The sequence below is a fragment of the Eimeria necatrix genome, genomic scaffold (assembly GCF_000499385.1).
Source record: "Eimeria necatrix Houghton genomic scaffold, Enh_scaff231, whole genome shotgun sequence".
NCBI lineage: Eukaryota > Apicomplexa > Conoidasida > Eucoccidiorida > Eimeriidae > Eimeria > Eimeria necatrix.
In genome coordinates, this window is record NW_013652898.1 from 25,813 (window position 1) to 43,093 (window position 17,281).

At 51.4% G+C, this 17,281-nt stretch overlaps 3 protein-coding genes across 3 annotated transcripts; 2 read left to right on the plus strand and 1 right to left on the minus strand.

Moving 5' to 3' along the window:
* Window positions 1–1,044: 1,044 nt before the first annotated feature.
* ENH_00031890 (hypothetical protein, conserved) lies at window positions 1,045–2,280 on the minus strand (the record flags this gene model as incomplete). Its single annotated transcript, XM_013580188.1, has 1 exon — window positions 1,045–2,280. The coding sequence occupies one exon, from the start codon at window positions 2,278–2,280 to the stop codon at window positions 1,045–1,047; it is 1,236 nt and encodes a 411-aa protein (XP_013435642.1).
* A 573-nt stretch (window positions 2,281–2,853) lies between these two features.
* On the plus strand, window positions 2,854–6,402 carry ENH_00031900 (XRN 5'-3' exonuclease N-terminus domain-containing protein, putative; the record flags this gene model as incomplete). The annotated part of the gene is made up of 1 exon (XM_013580189.1): window positions 2,854–6,402. One exon carries the CDS (start codon window positions 2,854–2,856, stop codon window positions 6,400–6,402), a length of 3,549 nt encoding a protein of 1,182 aa, XP_013435643.1.
* A 2,544-nt stretch (window positions 6,403–8,946) lies between these two features.
* On the plus strand, window positions 8,947–16,223 carry ENH_00031910 (hypothetical protein, conserved; the record flags this gene model as incomplete). Its single annotated transcript, XM_013580190.1, has 19 exons — window positions 8,947–9,571; window positions 9,663–9,898; window positions 10,053–10,555; window positions 10,770–10,902; window positions 11,031–11,102; window positions 11,440–11,508; window positions 11,737–11,809; window positions 11,951–12,047; window positions 12,488–12,646; window positions 12,805–12,910; window positions 13,176–13,219; window positions 13,464–13,683; window positions 14,085–14,138; window positions 14,377–14,476; window positions 14,665–14,807; window positions 15,081–15,157; window positions 15,520–15,562; window positions 15,676–15,849; window positions 16,071–16,223. The coding sequence occupies 19 exons, from the start codon at window positions 8,947–8,949 to the stop codon at window positions 16,221–16,223; spliced, it is 3,081 nt and encodes a 1,026-aa protein (XP_013435644.1).
* Between the last annotated feature and the right edge of the window lie 1,058 nt (window positions 16,224–17,281).

Genomic DNA, 17,281 nt, shown 5'->3' on the forward strand with positions numbered 1-17,281 from the left:
GCGTGCACGGGTGCCAGCACCACCCATCGGTGTGGGCGGGCGACATACGGGCATCTGGGAAAGAACAAGGCAAACGCAAGCTCGCCTTACCTCAAAAGCCGTTTAAATTAGCTTGTGGGGTTTGCTTCTGTGGTGTTCTACAGCCCCTGTTGCGGCGATACTCACAGTTGGGGCGCAGCTGCAACCGAGTTGGCTGCGCATGTAACGCCACGTTTGCGCTGGCAAGCGAAGTAGATAGTTAAAGCAACATGCAGTACCCTGGCCACATGCAGTACCCTGACTCCCGCAGTGTGAGCCCCTAAATTACGGCTGCGCAAGGGCTTGTCTCCGTGAACCACAGAGGGGAGGCACGGAGCGGGGAACAGTTGACATGCACGAACGATGATCACAAACATCTTTTGGAACTTTAAGAATGTTCGCCGCTGACGGGCATCGGACAAGTTTGGCCGCGAAAAGCACTGCTGCCTCTGTCTGTCCCCTTGAGGAGTCCGGATTCGTGAGAGTGAACATACACTCACACACGTGAATAGGTAGATAAGTGCTCAATGCGAGTACTTACATGCATTATGCATTGCCACAAACACAGAACATCCCTCCACATATATATATACATGCACGCATGGAAGCACAGATTCAAAGATACGTGAGTACGTGCATGTAGTTTCACAATAGATGATAATATTTTGTCCACTATGCGCAAGTATGGCGTGAGTGAAACAGCGTAGGAAGCTTCACTTGGCCATTGGAATTGCGTCTGTACTCTTAAACGTAAGCCGCAAGTTTGTTTGGCTGTGTGTCTTCCGCTTCAGTTGCTTCTTACACACTCCAATATCTCTGTTTCTCTGTCTCCAACTAACATACTACTTCGTTGGCTCCAACTAGTTAGGCTACCACGGCCATCACCACTCTGTCGAAACACAAAAATGTCCATAACTTGGGGACATAAGAGTGAAAGAGTGATGAAGTAACGAAACTCTGCAGTGCTAGAGGAGGCCCAGAGATGAACATTCCCCCTTGTCTTTGTTATTTTAACTTCCTTTTCGATCATTTTGTCTCCGTCTTCAACTTCTTGAGTTGTAAATACCGGGCCCTGGCGCTGGCAATGTCAGCAGGCGAGAGCTTGTCGGGGACAGGCAAAGTCTTGGGCCCTGCAGACCTCTTAAACGGCAGTACCATGTCTTCTGTTATCGGAGTTTTGCTGCTGCTGCTGCTGCTGCTGCTGCTGGGGGTGGCAGGGCTGCTGTGGGCGTCGTTCGCGGGCTCTGCCTTGACAGAAGTTTTCTCTTCCTTATTCTGCTGCTGGGGGGACTGGCTGTGAGAAGCTGCTGCTGGGCTCTCGGCCTTCAGTGCACCAGGCGAATTCTTCACTTGCCCAGACTTTGCTGCAGGAGCTGCTGCTCCGGCTGCTTCCGGCTGCCTGTGGGCAGCAGAAGCACGTAAAGCAGCTGCAGCAGCAGTTGCTGCTGCGCCAGCAGCAGCACTTGCAGCCGGACTGGCTCCAACGGCGCTGCGCGTTGCTGCTCCTGACTTGAGCAGATAGGAATGAAATGAAGACAAATCCCTCTGTTTATCTGCAGCACTCTGTCTGTCCCTTTCGTCCTGTCTCTCCAGTTCCTCCATAATCTTCCTTCTTTCCTCAAGTCGAGCCTTGTAAGCGCTTGTCACGAACACCTCCTCCGGTACTGCTCCCTCCCTCTCTCTCTCCTTCTTCATCTGCCGCTCTTTGATTATTTCCTTCTCCACCTGCCGCCGCTGCGCCTTCACCACAAACTTGCCAATGTAACGCGCCTGTGGGGCCCCCGACGCTCCGCCAGGGGCCCCCGGCGAGGTCCCCAGAGGGCTAGTCGAAGCCCCCGTGGCTTTAGCGGCCGCTGCTGCCTCTGCTGCCAGAGTGTCTGCCACTAAGTTGTCCTTGGCTATCTTGTCCTTGATGTCTTCTGTGTATCCAAGGTAAGTATAGTGAGCATGCGAGCGCTGCTGCTGCTCCTTCGCTGCGTTGCAGCTGACTTGGTCATACACCTCATCGTAGGACAGAGCTTGGGGGTCCTGCTGCAGCAACTGCTCTACCTTTTCCTTATCTATTTTGCCTGCGGGGCGGGAGAAATGAGATAATGACAAGCGAGAAGGCTTCTGCTGCTGTTGCTCAGCTTCCAAAGCCTCAGCCTCTAATGCCTCTTGAAACACAGCAAGCGGTGCCCGCACTGTTCCTGCTGGCGCTCCTCCTGTTCCGGCTGTGGGCTTAGTAGCTGATGACTTCTTCAGGGAAAAGGAGAAGCTCATTTTGCCGCCGGGGCTGCTTCAGTGATCAGAGGTACCAGCCAAAGGGCAAAGGGGGGCCCTTGAAGAGGCAAGCAGGGCCCCTGGCGGCCCAAATATATATGTATTGGGGGAAAACCGTCGGTTATTGACCCTAAATACGTTTAAGGCACTGCCCGAGTCATAAGCTCCGGATTCTCGTTTCAGGTCTACACTCTAGACCCTTCTGCATACAGCCGAAGCCACGCTCTGCTGTTGAATACCTCGCTGCTTGATACAGCCAGACAAATATATAAATGCCACGAATTTAGGGCATAAATGCAGGCAAGACAGTGTTGTACTTGGGAAGCCTCCAGCATATGCGGCTGCGGCTACTGCATTCGTTGCTGCGGCCGCAGCTGCTGCTGTTGTTGCTGCTGCTCCTCAGCCTCTAAATATTTTCGTATATCAGCAAATAGTAAAGCTATATGTTTCCTCACCAGTCCTTCATCTCCCGAAAATTACGAGAAGGACAGAGGGCTAGGTGGGGGCCCTCAGTCCTGATGGGGGCCCCCAAACCATGAGGCCCCTGGGTAGGGGGCAGCATTGGAATCGGGCATGGCTGTTCCTTCGCACTTGAGGCACCAGCAGCAGCTGCTGCTGCAGATTCTGCTGGTGCTAAGTTTAAAGGAGCTGGCGGAGGCTTTGGGGGGATTCCCGCCCTACCAGCTAGTGGGGCCCACACAGCACACGAGCCAAGCGCCTTTCTGCTGCCGCAGCCGATCCGTCGCCTTCCATGTGTATCCCTCTACATCTGTTGCTGCTGTATGCAGCAGGAGTACCAGCAGCAACTGTGGCCACAACTGGCGCCGCATCAGCAACTGCAGGGAACACCCCTGGCTGCGAAAATGCTCGGCCCCCTGCAGGATTCTGTCCAGGAACAGCAACAGCACTGCAGTAAATGGCATTCCGCACTTCTACCGCTGGCTATGTAATCAGTTCCCCACTTGTGTGCAGCCCCTTCAAAGATATGTTTGGCGCGGGCTGGCGCGGCAAAGTGACAGCAGCAGCACGAGCAGCAGCAAAACAAGCAGTAGCACCAGCAGTAGTAGAGCTGCTAAGGATATTGTGAGGGAACGGATGCTACAGCAACTTCAAAGGGAGGAAGAATTGCTGCTTCAGCAATTTCAAAGCACGTTTGGTGCAGCATCAGCTGCAGCAGGCGCCGATTTCAGTTTGCTGCAGTGCAACCTAGATGAGCAGCAACAGCAGCAAATACCCATTGATGCGCTGCTGATAGATTTTAATGCTTTACTACACCTCTGCATACACGGCCACATTCCGGACTCTCCTGCGGTGAGTCTGCTGCAGCAGCAGCAACAGCTGCTGCAGCCACTTTTGCAGCAACAGCACCTGCCGCTGCTTTTGCAGCGAGTCTTGTCGTACCTTGACTTACTTGTCAAGCTTGTGAGGCCCCGCACCCTCCTGTGCGTCACTCTGGATGGGGTTCCTCCTGCTGCGAAGTTAGCACAGCAGCGCAGCCGGCGATTTCGGCAGCAGCGGGAGCAGCAGCAGCGGCAGCAGCAGCTACAGCAGCGGTCTTTGTTTCAAGACGATACAACCGTTCCAACAACTGCACTCCTGTCAGCCTCTATAGCAGGCACTTCACCTGATGCAACTGCAGCAGCAGCAGCAGCAGCAGGGATCGCCACTGCAGCAGCATCAGCGGCAACAACAGCACCGGCAGGAGAGGACAACCGGTTTGACACAAATAGCATAGGGCCTGGGACCCATTTTATGTTTGTTGCAGAGAGCACACTGAGACGCTTCATTGCGTACAAACAGCGCAGCAGCAAAGTTTGGGGCGCAATGCGTGCCATAGTCTTCAGCGGGGCTGATGTGCCTGGGGAAGGTGAGCACAAATTGATGCAGTTGTTGACCAGGGGTAGCTGGGCGTCTCCAAACGCTGCTTTGGCAGAAGCGTGGAGCAGTGAGGTGCAGCAGCACCAGCAGCAGCGGAAAACGCTGCAGCACAGAAGGAAGAAACAGCCAGCAGCCAGGTTTCGCGTGCTCCTGCCGCCGTCGTTTGAGGAGTTAACTGCTGCTACGAGTCTGCACGTGACGCGAGCAGCAGCATCATCTGCTGCTGGCGTCGCCTTTCCCGTTGCTGCAGACTCACCAACAGATAAGGTAGCGCCACCTGGTGAAACTGCATCTGACAAGCCCTCGATGCAGCAACAGCAGCCGCAACAGCAGCAGGACCTTTCCGAGCTGCTGGTCGCGCTTCCTGGTCGTATTTGCCTGTACGGGCTAGACGCAGACTTACTGGTGTTGGCGTTGGCTCGGCAGCGACCGGGGTTGCTGATCTTGAGGGAGAAGCAGCGGTCTCTTAGAGGCACACGCGCAGCAGCAGCAAGGCAAGTGCTGCTGCGCATTCAAGACGCTCTACGGAGCCAGCAGGAACAGCAGCAAGGACAGAAAGAGCAGCAGGAACGGCAACGACAGCAAGACGCACAGCCTCATGCACAAAGTGAACCAGGCAACGGCGAAGGGAAGGGGAGGCAACAAGACCAACAAGGGGAGCCACAGCAACAGCAGGAGGGGCAGCAACCTGCATCTAATGGTTTTTTGCTGCCTGCTACCGGTGATTTCCTGCGTTATACAGCGAAGGACTTCGAAGTTGTGTGTATTGATTCTCTCAGACACCAGCTTGTTCGCTCTCTTGCCACCGCAGCAGCAAATGAAGCAGGAATCGCAGCAGCAATAGCAGCAGCGGCAGCAGAACCACAAAGGCAAGCCACCGGTGCATCAATACAAAGCACGGCTACAGCAGCGTCGCGTGTAGGCCTGCGAAAGAAGCCGCCAGAAGCCATTAGAGGCGTACGACGCGTAGGACTTGCGGCTCCTTCGTGCCAGATTCCCCTGGGATCCTTAAGGGGGATCCCGCGTGGGTCCTTTTTGGGGGCATCTCTGCGTCAATTACAAGAGCTGGAGGCAAGCCGTCTGGTGGACGACTTTGTGCTTCTTTCGTTCTTTGTGGGAAATGATTTTTTGCCTGCACTGCCTCACATAAATATTTACGCTGGGGGCTTTTCATGGTTGTTGCAATTGTACACAAGGGCCCTCCCAGTGCTAGGGGGCCCCCTGACCCGCAAGACCCAGATCCATCTCCCGAGGCTCATACGATTCTTCGCTTTAATCTCTCACCAGGAAGGGCCGCATTTTGAGCCAGGGGGACCGCCAGGTCCTCTGAGAAAAGAACGTGCAGCAGAATACTACGCGGCTAAATTTCCGCTGCAGGACCTCGCGGCAGCGGAAGGCCGTGGAAGCTTCCTTCCCTCCGGTGATGCTGGAAGCCACGAGGAAGGATCACTAGGAGGGAGTCCTTCATCAGCTACGCGTCTTCCTGGAGTGCCCTTTGGGGTGTTCCGTCACGAGCTTTGCGTGAAGTATATTTCAGGACTGTTCTTTTTGCTACATTATTACCACAGTGGGACCCCTTCTTGGTCTTGGGAGTTTCCCTACAACTACGCACCTCTGGCTTCAGATTTGGGGGCCCTGAGGGCTCCAAAGCTTCGGATTACTCTCCCCCACGCTCAGCCTATCTCACCGTATCAGCAGCTACTCGCCGTGCTTCCCCCTAGCAGCACAAGGCTACTGCCAGCGCCTTACAGGCGACTGCATGTGGCCCCGAACCATACCGCCATTGAGACAATGTTTCCTTCCTCCTTCTTGGTTGACCCCTGTCCACTCCAGGCAATTCCTTACCCTGGAAAGGCTTCAGAGCTCTCCGAAGGGGCTTCTATCCCTACATCGGACGACACTGAAGCAAGTGCAGCAACTGCAGCAGTTGCTGCGGCGATGGACGAGGGCAAACAGGCTCTCGAAAGGGCCCTGAAGCGAGTCCCCACGAAAGATAAATCAGCACAGCTTCCCGAGTGGCTTCACCGTCCCATAATTCCCTTCTTAGATCTGAAATGGCTGCGTAGTGCAGCGGCTGAGGCCGTGGAGGCTAGTCTCGAAAATGGGGCTAAGTGGTCCCCAGAAGACTATTTTCGGAATCGACTCGGAAGGCCCCATATTTTCGTTTCGCCTAGACAGTCGAGAAGTGCAGAAAAGCCAAATAAACGGCAATCTACGAAGACACGAACTAAGAGGCCCATCTAAAATTGGGAGCCTCCTTATTGGATGCCACTGAAGACTGAGCCCTCGATTGGGCCCAGTTAAACCTCTGTAGAAAAATTTAATATGTATGGGGTATTTCCTTGAATAAGGCGAAATACTTGATGGGCGAAAAGATAGGGGCCTTTATTCCATTTGAGCCAGTATCTTCTTCGTTCACCAGGAAGCACCGCGAAACGAAGCTGCTACTGAGTGCGTTTTTAGGTGGGTAGGAGAAAGAAGGTTTGATATTTAGGGTTTGGGATCAAGGAAGGAGATCTGGAGCTTTTGTAGCGTTGGCCCCACTTTAAGGGAACATGATTCTCTGCTAGTCATGAACCTGAGGCGGTTTGTCTCTGTGCATTTTGAGGCTCCTCTTGGTGTACGCGAAATTCCGTGCCTTTCTTCACGGACTTAAACTCTTGATGCTGAACATGGATTTGAAGCGTTAACACCTTCATACTTATACGATGTGGCTCATATGCCCTCATACAGTCATGCACATGCACAAATGTGCATACAGACTGAAGCGTAGATAGACGTTAATGCACATACTGTATTTTTGTATGCATCTGGAAGTGTAGAAACTCTTGCATACAGTATATACTGTGTATCAACGAAGAATTTCGTCTTGAAGTGCAACTAATGTGTAACTTTGAGCTACAGACGAGAACGGGCGTACACGCCTGCATGCATTAGAAGTTCAAGTAGAAAATTCTGCAAATTAGGTGGCTCCCAGAAGATTGGCAGCAACACAGTGGCCCTGGGGAACAGCAGATACTCTAGCGGCTGCAGAAACGCAAGCCTTTGCAGCTTTGGCGTCGAGTCGTGTGCAGCAGGTATATGCTCAACTAGGGTGAATGTGCACCTGTGTGCACTGCGTGAACAGAGATGCACCAGAACAGAACCACGTTTACGCCTGCATAGCAGGTAAACATAAACGTGAGCGTTCTCGCCCATAGCTGGCACAGAGAGATGGTGTGTTTTTGTAGCTGGCACAGAGATGGTGTTCTTGTAGCGTACGCTTAAATTGGTTGAAAATGCACGAAGTGGGATTTGAACCCACGCGGACGTACGTCCACCAGAACTTGAGTCTGGCGCCTTAGACCACTCGGCCATCCGTGCGGTTTTTCTTCCTGCCTCCCCTTTGTTCATTGAGGACCCGTTTTTGCGAATCTCGTTTCCAGCCATCCCTCGCCTTCTTGACAGTTTTTCAACCCCTGGGGGGCCCCGTCCCTGCTCGCACCTCTCTTGTCGTGCTGCAGCATCGAGATATCGTGTGACGGGACGAAGGTGCGTGACACAGTACACCACAGTGGATGGACGGACCGAGGGCAGCTCGTTGAGCTGACTGCTTCTAGGCTGAAAGCAACTCCAGATGTTGCTGTCAGTGCTGCCACTCTCCTGCAGCGTCTGATATGGAAGCCGACTTGCTGCAACAGTCTGGCGTATACAGCTACGGGAAGTCTTTGTAGTTCTGGGAACCTACTTAGCCGAAGACCTAGGCTTTTTGCCGGGAAGCTGGGGTTGCATTGAGTGCACGGCGCATTTATTTCCTTGCAAGCGAACAATGCCGTCACAGATACATAGTGCGGGTATGGAGGGTAGCCAGAGTGCAGGAGGAAAATAAAATACGTTCGTGATTTGGAACTTCAAGTTCAGTGCGTGGCGCTTGTGGGCAACTTCGAGTGATGGCCTGCAACAATGTTTTTCAATGAAGAGCCAGAACCTACGGATGCAGGCACTGAGCGTGACAGAACAAGTTGGCACAACAACCTAGTGAATTCCAACATTGTGACGTTTCAATAACAGAAGGGTAAAGTCGTAAGCTTAACAGCGAATATGATAATGTAGTGTGCTAGGACAAAGAAGCAATGCACGAAGTGGGATTTGAACCCACGCGGACGTACATCCACCAGAACTTGAGTCTGGCGCCTTAGACCACTCGGCCATCCGTGCTGCATGCGGGGTTTCCCGCACTGCTGTGAATCCTTTCATTACCGCCAATTTGTTCAGCATCGTTTGTATTCAATTTTTATTATATACTGCTAGACTGTTAACTACTTCCTTTTGTTTAACCCCGCCCAAGACAGCACTGATTTGGCTGGAATGAACGCTGTTGATACAAGCGCAGTTCCATGTCTTGGCAGGAACCCGTAGAGATAGGGTGTAGAAGTACAAGCCATAGGTGCCAAAGTTCAAATTATATTTAGTATGTTCACAAGCAAGGTCCTCATTGTCTCTGCGTTCCAGGACGCTATGTTGTCCGGCCCTTCATATCACAGTTAACAGATCTTGTTCGATCTGTGCATCCTATTCATGAACCTGGGGCCTGTGAGCAGCTTCAACACTAGCTTGTTGTATTTCATATGCGAGTCTAGTGTGGAAAATGAGGTGTTCCCCTCCAGAGCAGTAACCGCAACACTTCAGCGGCCTCTTGGATTCCCTTCAAGACGTTTTTGACTGCGCGAGAGAGCGAAATGGGCATTGAGCGATGAATTTAGTCTTGCATCATCCCCATGTGTTGGACGCTTTCGGCGCATCGGGAACATGCCAGAGATGGAGATTCCACGTCTTAGCAAGGGATGGCGTCCTTTTTTCTTCATCGTTTACGGAGTGTACTCGCTAGGTTTTCTCCAGAGTTTTCCTTTTCTGGCCGCCATGCGCATGCTTTCTCACTCGCAGGGGCCTCTATGTCGCAGTCTGTCGCAGATCTACCCGACTGACTGCCATCGAGGGTCACAGTGGTTCCCGCTGCTCCTTCCGGGGGAAGCGCATTGGGGAGGCCTGAGAAAGTTGGCATCTTCAGAGGTACGAAGCTCTTCACCATTTCTTGGCATTCCTGAACATTGGCTCATCGGCCGTAGCAGTCGGCTTTACGGACCTTCAGCGTTCACACAGCTGCGAGTTGGTGGGAGTATGAGTATGCCACGCCACAGTAGGTTGGCAGCTGCACGCAAAGGACAGGGTCCGCTTGATCCTAGAAGGAGCATTGGGAAGGTGCCCAAAAGAGCGATTGATAAAGCCTCTAGCTATCCCTGTTCTGGAGCTGAGTCTCAGAATAATGCCGCTTTGGCTCTGCGCGTAGCGGCCTTGAGAAAGGTGAAGGAGGCCGAAGAGGCTAAAAATGCCTTCCCCGTGGCCTTACGTTTGCCGCATCCTGAACTTGTTGCGGGTAAGGAAGTCACCTTTGGTGCTGTAAATTGGGTAGTTGGTTTATCTGAAAACCATGCATGCGCTCTTGTTGCCGTCTGCAATATTTGCAGGAGTCACCTACCGCCGCCTCGGTTCCCCGCTGGCGCAGCAGATAGGGCGGCAAGAGCAGCGGCAAAAGAGTGGACCAAAGGAGCAGCATGAGCAGCAGCCAGTTCAGCAGGATGGACCGCTAGTCAGCAGTCTATGCGTAGGTACATCTCTGATTGGTGGCAACATGATGCAGGGGGACGAAGAAGCCTTCAAGATGCTGTGCACAGCGTATGAGGACTATGGCATTAATTTCTACGTGAGAGCCAAATTTCTTCCTTGTGTGCCGACTTTGTTGCATTTGCAATGTATTCACAGGATGCTGAAAACAAGGGTTCAGCAGGGTTTGGTAAGGCTTCGGTAAGTTAAAGCAGGGGTGGTGTATGCCGCTGTGGGATACTTCTGCTGCCCAGGATGTAGGAGAGCTCGACCCATTGCCCTACGGCCCTCAGCATTGTGGCAGTGGCCACCGAGTGGTCTTGCGTAGATTTTTTCGAAAGTATAGGGGCCTTGGAGGTGGAAGAAGCGGAACGAGCATTTCGGCTTCTCCTGACAAAGCTGCTGCGTCTTCCGCAACAGCAGCTACATTTCCAGCTACAGCAGCTGCTACTGAAGGGCATTTGCGCGCTGAGGCCCAGCAACTGTGTGTCTCAGTGCGGCTACTTAGTGGCTCATTGGGAGCCTTTGACTACGAGCGGCTTGCCCTTGAACGGAAGCGAAAAGAGGCGGTAGGGTGTGCTGCTGCTCATGAGGCGGCCGAAGCTGGAGCTAGTGCTTCAGAAATTGCTGCTGCTGCCGCTGCTGCCGTCAAAGCCGCCTCTCTAACGGTTGGAAGAGAAACAGAAGGCAGCATCCGCTGGGCGAGGCCCATGGGCTGGTGGGCTCGGGAGCCATATGGGACTCAACAACTGACGGCGTGAGGCTGATTGCCATTTTGACTCCCTTTTACTAGTGCTTGGGCGTACAGCACTGTCTTGTGTTCTTAGCGTGGCACAGTAGCTGCACTATTAATAAGTGGTTTTCGTATGATGGCACAGCAGTGTCGTACACGGCACAGCAGTGTCTTATATTCTTAGCAAAGCACAGGCGCTTCACTATTAATGATTTACGCGCTTATCGTATGTTGGCAGGAGAGATTTGGAAGCAGCAGTTGACAACATGCTGAATAAGCTGGGGATTGACTGCATTGACATTCTCCAGCTGTCCGACCCTAACCGCTACGTACCCCGCCAGGAGCTCGGAGAAGATACTTATTGCTGGGGCGTATGTCCACTTAAAAGTCACCGAGTGCCCTGCAAATGCTAAAATGTGTTGTCTAGGGACCTTGTTGCCGGAGACCAAAGTGGGATATACGCCGTGCAGTGTACGTTTCATGTGGGAGTGCCATGCAGCTAGAGAGGCCAGATGCGGTACCCATTGAAGAACAGCTGGAAATGCTTTCGGGCCTGATACAAAAGGGGAAGGTATGTTGGTTTGTATTCCTCCCCACTGTTAACCTCCAAAGTGGAGAGAGGATGTAGCTAGCTTCCGTTGCAGTGCCTCCGTATCGGTATCGAGCCAGGGAAGCTGGCGAACAGCTTTACTTGGCTGACGCTATTTTGTGGTTACGAGTCACTTTTTTAGTGAAATCAACAAACCAGGGAAGTGTACAAACGGCAAAATGGGGAAGAAGATAAGAATGAATAGATGACGTGCAAGTTGTAAATTTTCTTAAGATTAATGTTCAGATTTAGAGGATCCTCAGTTCGAATACCTTGCAGCAAAGGGCTAGGTGTCGCAGTATGCTGGGCTTCCTCTCAGGTGCGCTATATAGGCGTCAGCAACGAAACGGCGTTTGGGATTTTCAAGTGGGTTCAAGCTGCGGAAGAGGTGAGCTAAGAGAGCCAAGGTGGCACCAACAACCGTTGTTATCTGCCCTGCTGTCTCGCCCAAAAATTCATTGCTATTTTAAGTTGCGTGGTAGGGGCATTCTTACTACATAGCACTCAACACTACTGACACAAGATCTGCGGGCAGTGTAAAGTCATTTTAAAACACCATAGTATGGCTGTATATATGGCTGTATCACTTGCAACCTTACCATGGATTGCTCTACAGATGAGCTTGCCTCGGATCGTCTCCTCTCAGCACCTGTACAACATAATGCACCGCAACGAGTTAGAGACTTCAGGTATTGGCGCTTCCCGGATTACTACTGGCGATTCATATCAACGAGAGTCTCTATGTATCTTGAAATCGTGTGGCGTTTAAACCTGAGTTGAAACATGGTTAAATAATCTGCTAGGGAGTTTCTGTTCTGGGTTATTCTCAGGCATCCCTGAGATGGCGTTGAGGCTTGGTGTGCCTGTGCTCGCCTACGGGGCCCTTGCGGGAGGCATTTTAACTGGGAAGTACCTCGACCCGGAAAGGTCTGCATAAGCCGATACTCGCACGCATATGCGTCAACCCAAGACCTACATGAATGCCCATTTATAATTATACATGCAAATGTGTACACGTGTGTACATAGAAGCCTACAATATGCTCACGTTAGTATGCGAATATAGGCTTATTGTGCATTGCCTTAAATATGAAAGCGCACCGTAGTGGGAAAAATCTTGTGTACGGAAACGCTTGTGTTCCAAGAACTGGATACTTACTCCATCGAAATGAGCAAGCACGACGAGCGTTTCACTAGAAGTGATGCGGAACTAGTGTCTGCATATCCGTGCATCTTTGGTAGAATTTGCCTTCACTGCCATTTAAGTGGCGTTTATTTAAGCAAACTGTGAGAGGCGAGGTGTTTCAAGTGCTACAAGATGGTGAATTCAGTGAAGTATTCGACTAAAATTTGAATTGTTGCGTGCAGGTTTCATTCGAAAGGCCCCGATGTGAGGCAGGGACAGGACGAGCTGGAAAGTGGCATCGGAACCTACCGATACAGGCAGCCGGAAGATTTTGGCTACCTTTCGTACGGGCCGTCTACTGGGCGGGCAAACTTGTGGCCGTCTACTTACCATACGCACCGGTAAGGCTATCCGAGGGCAAACGTGCGGTTTCATCCAATACCTCTTGGCTATCTGCAATCGAAAAAGATTGTTTGGTGTGAGGTATGGGTCCCCCGCACTATGGACTGCGAGGTAAGCGCTTCAGAGCCCCTCTCTACTTACCGATGGGTGCCCTCAGGTCTGTTTGGGCCCAGTGGTTGATGGGGGAGCTGGTAAAGGCAGGACGCGAATACGGACTAACGGCAGCTCAACTCGCCCTTTGCTGGGTTTACTCCAGGCCCTTCGTAAGCCTTTCAAAACAGCAGTTCTGAAACCCGAAGCTTGAGCGTTCGCAGTGTCACAGAAGTTATCGTTAAGCTCCGGTGCTGGAACCACATGCAGAAAAACCTGACATTAAATGAACAACAGGAATAACTTATCAAAGCTAATGAAGTAAACCTACGTCACTTCATTTAGAGCCTTACTTGATTCCGTGAACGTGAACCTTACGAAATTTCTTTCTAAGAGTTGTCTACGCCTTTGGCTCTGCTTATGGTCGGTTGATCATAGGTTGCTTCCACCGTCATCGTACCTAGGACATTAGGCCAACTGCGGTAAGCCCTTGTCATTAGAAGCAGTCTCTGCTTACGTAGCTTCTACGGGCTTTAATGCAGGCTCAGTGCACAAGCGTGGAACTTAATTTTTAGTTACCGGAGATAGGAGTGAGGGACGGCAGGAGGGACGGGCTGTCAGTGAAGCCGCGCCGCGCACTTGAAGGACATAACCGAAATAAGCATAAGGCATACTTGAGCCCTTCTAAGGAATACAAAGGCCATTTTGACGTGCCGTACGTATCAGGGAAAGCGTGCGGACGCAGAACTACGCCGTGCACAATTCCCTGAGTCAGCACCTGCATGAGCTGTATATGCATTACTCTGCCCCCACAATGGGCGGCCCTCAGCTGCTGAGCCACTTGCCTGACCCAGAGTGCAAGGCGCAACCGCCCCTGTCTCAGTCTGACTTCATGAAGTGGGGGAAGCAGCCCATTTGGAGCGGCGGTACATACTGGGACAACTGGGTATGGTAAAATGTGTGCCTCCTAGGCAGCAAAGGAGTACATCAAGCATGCTGCTGGAACCCAATGAACTGCAGAATGCGTGGCAGCTTTTGCATGGCGTGGCACTTGATGGCGTATCACACCTACTTCACCAAATATTTGTCGGTTGAATGCTTGAAGACCATAGCTTCCTTCTTGTCCTACGTGATTATTGTAGGTCTTAGTGACGCTAGCAGTGGTAACCCATCCCATAAAGACATTCGTAGAGCAGAAAGTAGAACGCTCTATCGAGTGCTCGCTTATTTTCCTAAAGTGTTGCAGTCTGTCGTGATTTGAGCGTGCGCCTCTTTTCGACCGTTTATAACTGCATTGTCGGCATAGCCTACTGCCACTCCTGTGCCTTCACGTGTCGCTTCGCTCAGCCGCAACCAGTTCTCGCGGAAAAGTTGGAATATTACGACAGACTGGATTTGGCGGTGAGTGCTCTTTCTTCCCCGCCAAAGTGTCTGTTAAAGCTGCACGGCGAAGCTCCTTTTCCTTCACTAATTGGTATCCCCGCATGTATAGCATCACGGTAGGAATGTGGTGCACGTAGTGGATCTGTACGGTGCCTAATTTTCTAGACAGTGTGGGGATCCACTGCATCTGGCAGAGCTACGGAAGCTCCACTGTTGCCTGTTCGTTTCCTTTTTTTATGCTTATATTTTCATGCAGCGCGAGGTAAAGGCTGCTGCTGGAGCCCTCGACGACCCTTCAGACGAGGGAGTCATTAATGTGCGGCTGTGGAGAGAGAGGCTTGATGAAGGCTTGCCTGGTGCGCTACAACAGTTCCCGTCAGCTTTATTTCAGGCGAAGCTACTGCTTCTTCCTTGAGCCCCTGGATACATGCCAATGTTGCTGCACCACTGCACCAGTGTCACTTTCATCTGCAATATCAGCGTTGAAGGGTGGCATTGTTGCATGGCGAGGTGATAAAGGTTTCTTTGGGGCATGATGTAATAGGGGAGTACTTTGCGGTGAAGGAGCAAAAGCTGTTTGGTTGGGATCAGCACACAGTAGATGGAGATATGCTGAGGGAAATGACGCCGAGTGAGAAGCAAGAGCAGCATCATTTCGACTGGCACCTGTGCTGGAAAGGCGGAAAGGTACATAAAACAACCATGGGACTAACTGCACTTGCCGATGCAGTAGTAGCGGAAGCAGTGCAGTCCTCTTCCGAAGCAATTTGTGACGAGAAAGGAAGAACTCCGGGACGTTTCTTAGTGAACGCTCATTTCGGCGGTCACACAAAGCAGCTTCACTAGCTCAAGCCCTAGCATGGACGCCATACATTTTCGATTGTCTTTTGAGCTCGATGTTTTGCAAGTGTGGCGGCTGTGGAATACAATTAGCGCTGACACTGGGTCTTCTGTTCTCAGGTACAACGTGTACGAACGACTGATTCTATGAAGGCGTTCTACGGCAACTGGAAGGCTACAAGCGAAGTGATTCACGAGTACGCAACATCATACGCTTACGGCTGACATAGTTGTTGTGAGTTTAATCTCGGGTCCAAAGAGATTTGGGTTATCAGAGTGCCTTGTGTGACTCTATACCACGCAGACTTTCCACACGTGCAGCGCACGCATCACAACGCTTTTGCCGTTGTGATGCGTGCAGTGCACGTGTGGCAAGTCTGTGTGACTTCAAGGCAGACTGCAAAAATCGCATTATTTCTAGGAATATTCACGGCCCCTACGCACACCGAGGCGTGTGTAGGGGCCGTGAATATTCCCTTATTATTCCCAGCGGATGCCGTGTAGTTCAGGGCTGTAGCACTTTGACATGCTTCACGTAGCCTGCGTTCGACTGTTGCAGCAACTTCAAGGCCTTCAAAGACCTGACTCTACACCGCGAACAAGTAAGGCTGGCCATTCCCACACTGAATCTATTCCACCTGCCTTTTCTAGTTCGAAAAAGTTTGGCTTCTCAGGCTACCTCCACGCAGTTGTGAAACGGATGCGGCGAGTGCAGTTGGGAGATCTTGTGCCCGAATTGTGGAACCGATGGGATTACGACCTAATTGCGAAGAGATGCTACGAAAAACATGGGATTGACATTTACGAACCGAAGGCGAGCCCTAGATGGGGACAATGCGCAGGCAGTGATTTGGCAAAGCGCGGATTGATTTGTCATTCAGACGCGACTGTTGTCGGGAAATATTACAAAATCATGTGTTTAACACGCAAAATTATGTGTTTCATTGTGGAGGAGAGTAGGAGCCCGTGCAGCGGTATCCGTGTTTCATATATCATAATTAAGTTACATTGTCCGCTCGCCCACCATATGTAATGTGTATATGCACTGTATGGCACATTATATTTTTTTGCTCACTGAAGTGCCATGCGCTTATCTTTTGGTGGCCGCAGTTGTGGGACAATCTCGAGGTTGGGGAGACAAGCAACACGCGAGCACATCACGAACGCCTTGCCCATACGCGTCCCTTTTGGTACTTTGAGCACGGCGGATATCCTAATAAACCTTTAAGCCAGCAAACAGGCTCAGACACATATCCCGAGTAGTTCTGTCTGTCTTACAGACAGGCGACGATTTTCTTTTGTCGCCGAAAGTTGTTACAGGATACTTTCATGTTGCCACACTGCATAGGAAATGTACCACCGACTTTTTTTTGGAGGCCAGAGTCCCTGAACCACCAACCTTCCCTGTTGAGCTTCTCAACTGCAAGTTAGCTTATGTGCGCAACTTTACACTATATGAGACACATGCTCCACTTTGAACGTTACGCTTCCAGGAATGATGTTGCCACTTCGAAGCAGACCCGCCTTCGATGTTAACGAATGCCATGCTTCCAAACTCCCAACCACAGAGGCAAAGTTTTCGTAGTTGCGGAGCCGTAAGTGCGGAAAAGCTACCCGTTACTTCTCTCAACTTGTATGTCAAATGTGCAACTTCCTAGACTTTTTTTTTCGACAGCACTTGGTTCTACTTAGAGAATAGGCGACACATCTACGGTTGTTTCAGGCTGCTGCAGCCTCAAAACAGGGACTGAAGTCCTACAACATTATGTATGTCCGGAAACGCGCAACTCAACAGCTCGATTGCATATAAGGTTTTGTTGGACAGCAATCATGACACAGAAAACTTGGTGGGTGGAGCGGAGTTCGCCGCAGAAACAACGTTACTCGCGGGGATGCCAGCTGCAGTGCGAGCAGACGAAATCAAAAGCAAGCACTGCCCTGTGCACAAGCACGCCAATTGTCGTGCACAAAGATGCAGCTTCCTTTGCCCCCGCTCCGGTGTCCACGTTTTCGTTTCCCAGGGGACACTCTGCTGCGACCACAAATTGCCATTCCTTCACGCAGTTAAGCCATGTTTACACCCAAACATGCCCGATAACTCATTCATTTCTTCACGTTGCAACGCATATTTGACGGAAACATTTCTGATATCTTTGTGAAGCGCTAAATACATTGCCTCACGGAAACGCCTATTAGTTCACCGCTACAAATGCCCCGTTATATTTTCCTGCGTGCCAACAAGCATATCACTCTCGCATGCCAACCTGTGGGCACGTTGTTGATGTAAGCAGCAGCACGCACTTCCACACTTGATGTGGACG